The sequence below is a fragment of the Bos indicus x Bos taurus genome, chromosome 29, assembly GCF_003369695.1.
Source record: "Bos indicus x Bos taurus breed Angus x Brahman F1 hybrid chromosome 29, Bos_hybrid_MaternalHap_v2.0, whole genome shotgun sequence".
Lineage (NCBI taxonomy): Eukaryota > Metazoa > Chordata > Mammalia > Artiodactyla > Bovidae > Bos > Bos indicus x Bos taurus.
The window spans coordinates 397,618-403,519 of NC_040104.1; the positions used below are offsets into that span (position 1 = coordinate 397,618).

Genomic DNA, 5,902 nt, shown 5'->3' on the forward strand with positions numbered 1-5,902 from the left:
CCCTCTGACCCCGCCCAGTGCCGGGCACGACTGGAGCCCCAGGCGTGGCGCCTAGTGGAGCACGCCACCCCCACAGGGGGTGCTCCAGGGTTGGGGGCCAGGCCTTCCTGGGGGACCCCCGCTGGACTGATGGCACCCTCCGCCCGAGAAGCCGCCCCTGGAAGACCTGCAGGAACTCCTGCAGGACACGCTGTCCCCAGGCCGGGCCCTGCAGGCCTCTCGATGGCTGAGCGGCACGGGATGAAAGGCGACCTCCCCCCACCCAGGCAGGCTCAGCAGCGGTCCCCAGTCACCCTGGGGCAATGAGGGATGGGGGTCCCGGGGCTTCCTCCTCACCCCATCCACCTGCTCCTCTGCTCTGAGACTCGGCTGACCCAGCCAGGGCTGGGCAGCATCAGCCCCTGCAGACCCCAGAGGCCAGCGGGCTGGAGGGCGGTTCCCAATGTTGGGCCAGGGTGGCCACGCAGGCCTCACAGGCCCACCCTGCACAAGTCACCCGGCCTGGTGGGGAAGCTGACCCGGTCCATCCATTCCCAGTGAGCAGCTGGATCCGGGCCCCAGGACCCCCACCCCTCCCAGTTTCAAGAAACTCCCCGGAGAGGACAGGCTGGCCCTCCCTGGCCCACCTGCCCCGCCAGGCCGGCCCAAAGACCGAGCAGCAGCACGACGCGGGCTGCGGCCGCAGGCCTCCCTCTGGGGGCCAGGGCTCCATGTCTGGCCCGCCAGCCCCCAGCCTAGGACCACCCTCGGGACAGCGGCCCCAGCGACGGGATCCCCCAGACCTCTTGGTGAACCAAGAGGCCACAGGCGAAGGGCTGCCTGCGTTGAGGCAGAACACGGTCCTTCCCCTTCAGCTCCTGCTTCAGCCACCCCCGGCCACCAGCTCCGCCCAGGCTGCTGGAGACGCGGCACCGGGCTCAGAGGGCCCCCTGCCCTGGGGCGCCTCTCATAGTGAAGGACCAGCGCGGCCCCAGCAGAGCCGGGCAGTGCCCCGGAAGCGCCCCTGTGGCCCGCTCCTCCCCGACCTCCGCAGACAGTCTCTGGCCTCAGTATCCCCCCCTTGCGGATTAAAGGTTGACAAACTCCCGTGTGTCAGGTGGCTGGTTCTGGCCGCACCCAGAGAACTCCGACGGACGTGCCGGGGCCCCCGGAGGCGGGGCGGCCGCCGCCCGGACGAAGCTGCAGCTCCCTGCCTCCTGGGAGGCCACACGCACCGCGGCCTCCTGGCTTCAGGCAAACGCCAGGTCAAGACCATGAAATAATTTACTGCGACTCGGCCTGCGCCCGCTGGGCCAGGACAGGGCTGGAGGAGAGCGAGGCTGGGGGCCAGCAGCATCAGTTCACCAGAGTCTGTGCGAAGCGTCCCGGGAGGCCCGCGGGCACTGCCCACTGGCCTGGGGGGCTGGGCTCTGGCGGCACCTCCCTCCACCCCTGCTGCGCCGCCTCCTGCATGGCACCCAGCGCTCCGCGCCCACGCTGCCGTCAGGAGAGCAGGCACCTGCAGCTCAGGCAGCCGGGGCCGCCCTCGTCCGGCGGGCTCAGCTTGCGCACCTTGTGCTGCCGGATCTCGCGCACCAGGGTGTAGAAAGCATCCTCCACGCCCTAGGAGGAGGGCCCGGGTCAGGGCAGGACGACCGCCTCAGCGGGGAGCAGGACCCCAGCCCTTTCCCCACCCCACAGACAGGGAGCCGGGCCCTGCCTGCCTCAGGCCCCAGGCCCGCCTCGTCGGGAGGCCTGTCCTCAACTGCCAGCCCACTGAGTCTTCGGGGCACCCTGGGACCCGCGGGGCGCTCTGGGGGCACGGGGGCTGGGGCCCCAGGGTCACCGCTCCGGTCTGGCTCAGGGCAGCTCTCTCCGGGCACCTCCACCTCCCCCGGGAGCTGTTTCAGCCCAGACCCGGGCCCTGGCCTCCCTCGCTGCCCTGCCATCCGGGGAGACTTACAGCGAGAGGGGCGGCTGGGTCACGGGGGTCCCGGAGGGTCCCAGAGGGTCCCGGAGCTGGAGCCAGAGCCAGAGCGGCTGCCCTGCGTCGAGGGAGAGGGGGCAGTGAGCCCTGTCCCGGGCGGGCGGGGCGGGGCCCTGACTGGCTGCGGGGCAGGGGCCGGGCTCACCTGGCGGGTCTTGGCGGAGGTCTCGATGTACGGGATGCCGTAGCTGCGGGCGAGGTCCTGGGCCTGCCGAGACTCCACGGTGCGCGCGGCCAGGTCGCACTTGTTCCCAACCAACACCATGGGCACGTCATCCGAGTCCTTCACCCGCTTGATCTGCTCCCTGCAAGGAGGAAGGGCTGAGCCGGCAGGTGGCCCACGGGCTTGGCTGCACTCAGGGCACAAGAGGGCCAGGGGCCCCTGCGGGCCGGCGGGCAGCTCACCGGTACTGGTGGATGTCCTCGAAGGACTTGACGTGGTTGATAGCAAACACGCAGAGAAAGCCCTCCCCGGTGCGCATGTACTGGTCTCGCATGGCGCTGTACTCCTCCTGGCCCGCTGTGTCCAGGATGTCCAGCAGGCACGTCTCCCCATCGATGACCACTTGCTTCCGGTAGGAGTCCTGGGGACGACACTGCTCAGAGACAGCTGGCCCTCTTGGGCAGGGTGGGGGGCGGGACCTCCCTCGCTCCTCTCTTGCCTGCCCCGGGGGGCCTGTGACATGGGGACCCCTCCTTAGAGGAGGTGCGAGTCAAGCCCACATCAGGAGCTGAGCAGCGGACAGGAGCCAGGCGGGCTCACCTCGATGGTGGGGTCGTACTCGTCCACGAAGTGATTCTGAATGAGCTGGATAGTCAGGGCGCTCTTCCCCACGCCACCGGCGCCCACCACCACGAGCTTATACTCCGTCATTGCTCCTCAAGAGACCGCAGCACGAGGCGCTGCAGTGGTCGCCGGTCCCACCTGCCGAGGGAGCCGCACTCAGCATGGCCGGACCATGCAGGGCAGGCGCAGGAGCTCCCTGGACCAGCCTGCCCAGCTCTGGCCTGCCCCTTGGGCCTATGCATCCAGACGACAGGGGCAGCAGCTAGACTGGTGGTCCAGTCGCTCACCTGTGGCACCTCCAACCCAGAGATGGGAGGGGGTCTTGCCTCCAGCTGCATTTAATAATGACTGTATGAGAAAAGCAAGGAGCAAGGAGCCGACCCCTCAGAGGCAAGGCTGGCAGCTGGGAGCGTCTCCCAAGCACGTACCCGAATTAGAACCTGCTGGGTAGGCAAAAAGCCGAAACTGGAGGCGCCGTGGGCTGAGGTTACCAGCACCCCCACGAGAACAGGTCTTGCCACAGTGGCGGGCACAGCAGCGTGCCCAGACAGGCTAGGAGCAACCGACAATCTGCTCCAGCCCTCCCCCCAGGGCATGCTGGTGCATTTGACGAGTATTCAGTAAGCGCCTACTGCATCCCAGGTGCTGCTCCAGGCACACGGTGACAGAAGGAACCCCTGCCCTGGCAGGTTTGGGCTACACTCCAAGGGAAAAGTCCACATAAACCCATGGGTCCCATTGCCAGAACTTTGGAGAATACAAAGCAGGTGTGGAGGTGGACAGGAGGCCGGGGCTCCAGAAAGCAAATCACAGGAAAAGACCCAAAAGAGGTGTGGGCGCAAGGGGACAGGTGAGGAAGGGAGACGGCCTGGGCCCTAGGCCCGCATCTGGGATGTCACCGGTTTGTGATGCTTAAAGAAGCGCCCTTGCGGGGACCGCAGACACTGACTTTCTAAACCCCCGGGTCGCCGGGCGTGTGTGATGGCCGCCGGATGCCCGTGCTCTCCGGAGGGGCCCGTGGGGCTCCGGCGGGTGGAAGACCCCGCCTAGCGCCTCTGCTCGCGGACACGCAGGTCACTTGCGGAGCCCGTAAGGCCGGGCCTGCGACACGGAGCCGGAGGTGCTGGCCTGGGCGAGGCGGAGCGAACCCGCCGCCTCCCGCAGCCCCCGCCGCAGCGCAGGGCCCCGCCCGCCGCCGCCGCCGCCGCCGCCCGCGGCTCACCTGCGCCCCCGCGCGCCGAGCGCAGACAGCAGGCCCCCCGCCCGGCCCACCGCTCCCGCCGCACTCACCGCTCACTGGCTCGACTGCCCCCCGGGCCGGGGCCGGAGCGGGGGCGGCGGCAGGGGCCGGGGCCGGGGCGCAGGGCTCGCCCGACGCATGGGTCCCGTCCGCGGCGGGTGCGGCTCCGGCGGCGGGCGGCGCACACTCGATCCGGCCGCGCGCGCCCCGCCCCACGCCCGTCCGTCAGCCCTGCGCGGGCTGCGATTGGCCGAGCGCGCCGGGCCCCGCCTCCCCCAGCCCCGGTTGGCCGAGAGGCCCGCCCGTCAGAGCCCCGGCCGGGCGGGGCTTCCGGGAGCCTAGCCGAGGGCGGTGCCCGCCCCGGCGGCCGGCGCTGGCCGCGGCCTGCGGGGCTGGCTGCGCAAAGCGTCGGGCCCCGGGGGGCGGCGTCCCCTAGGGAGGTCCGGGCTCTCCCGGGAGCAGACGGGCCTCGCGTGGAGATAGAGACCCCGTGGCTAAGCGAGTCCGCGGCCGGGTGTGGACTGGGGCGGGGCGCTGCTCCCGGAGCCCCGCGCCGGACCCCGGGCACCCCCGCCGGGCACCGCTGCGCCTACGCCGCCCCCGGCCCAGGTCCGCGCCGTCCCCCGCAGGGCCCGGAAAGGAGGCGACAGCCCGAGGGCTAAGCCTCAGGGAGGCAAGAGCCCGCGTCTTCAGCCCCGCGGATGCCCGGGACCTGAGGCCGGAGAAGGGCGGAGGGGCTGCCCAGAAGAGGGTCAGGCGCAGGTGGCTCCGGGAGGGGCGCCTGGCAGCTTCCGCGGGGTCCTGGGAGCGGCTCGGCCTTGCGCCCTGGGCCAGGCGGCGTACAGGCGCCTCGTCTGGGCGGGGACGTCTGAGCCCGCGGAACGGCGAGTCCGGCCCAGTGTTTCCAGCCAGTGCCCAGGGTCTTGCTTCTCTCTTACGTAGCGCGCAGCCCCGCCGACCATCACCGCTATCCTCCCAAAACATGGGCAGCCCCTGCAGACTACCTGCCCACGGAGCTTCCCCGAAGCCCCAGGTCCCAGCCCTGCGGAATCTTAGCTAACAACCCATACCCAGCAAATCCACCCCCGAAGTTGCTATGGGGAGCTAAACTGAAGTCTACCGCACCCCAAGCGTAAATGTGCACAGTGTATCTCCTTTAAAGACGCTCAGAAATGCATGTTTTTAACATTAAAAAACTTTTCACTGTAACGCATAAAAGCATCCTCCGTATTTACAGGAAAGAACGGTGCGTCTCACGTGAGCCCAGACCTTTGCTCCTCCGGCATTAGCTGGCAACCCCACCCTCCGCGCCTCTCGGCCCCCTCCCGCCCCGGCTCCGCGCAGTTCCCGGGAGCTCATCCCGCTGCCGGCCTCGACCCCGGCGGACCCCTGGGGGCCGCTCCCGTCTCCAGCACGGCGCCAACCCCACGTGTCCGGCTGACGCCCGTAGACGCGCAGTAAAGGCGTGTAAATGACAGCGGGTGGCCGCGCCCCTCGCCGGCGCGGACACTCTGGACTCCCCTCCAGGTGTCCAGGTGCAGTTCCCTCGTCTTCAGAGGGTCCTTTCGTCGTGGCCTGGGCCACACAAGTAGGCGGAGGTAAACCCTGCAGGGCCCTGGTCTCAGGGACCGCCCGACAGGGGCGCCTCCCACCTGAGAAAGGTGGGCGCGAGTCTCCACCCCACGCCACCTTTGTGGGTGCAGACCTTGGGCTCGTCTGCGCCCCGCGGGCTAGACAGCGTCTCCCCTCTCCAGCGTCCCTCCTTGTGGGAGTGGCCCTGCCGCGCGCGCGCGTGCGCTGGGCGAGACCAGCGCGAACCCCGCAACCGGGTTGGCCTCCCCCCCCCGCGCCCCAGCAACCGTCGCTAAGGGGCGTGGCTGGACCGCGCGGAGCCTAAGGATTCCCGTGG

General features: G+C 70.0%; 1 protein-coding gene across 2 annotated transcripts; it reads right to left on the reverse strand.

The window, feature by feature from the left end:
* Nucleotides 1–1,245: 1,245 nt before the first annotated feature.
* Nucleotides 1,246–4,199, reverse strand: HRAS (HRas proto-oncogene, GTPase). 2 transcript variants are annotated; one of them, XM_027532253.1, is made up of 6 exons: nucleotides 4,044–4,199; nucleotides 2,730–2,891; nucleotides 2,372–2,550; nucleotides 2,112–2,271; nucleotides 1,943–2,024; nucleotides 1,246–1,602 (listed from the first exon to the last, which is right to left on the reverse strand). In XM_027532253.1, exons 2-5 carry the CDS (start codon nucleotides 2,838–2,840, stop codon nucleotides 1,962–1,964), a joined length of 513 nt encoding a protein of 170 aa, XP_027388054.1. In that variant the 5' UTR covers nucleotides 2,841–2,891; nucleotides 4,044–4,199; the 3' UTR covers nucleotides 1,246–1,602; nucleotides 1,943–1,961. The 2 variants fall into 2 exon arrangements, with proteins under 2 accessions (XP_027388054.1, XP_027388053.1); XM_027532252.1 differs by lacking the exon at nucleotides 1,943–2,024.
* Between the last annotated feature and the right edge of the window lie 1,703 nt (nucleotides 4,200–5,902).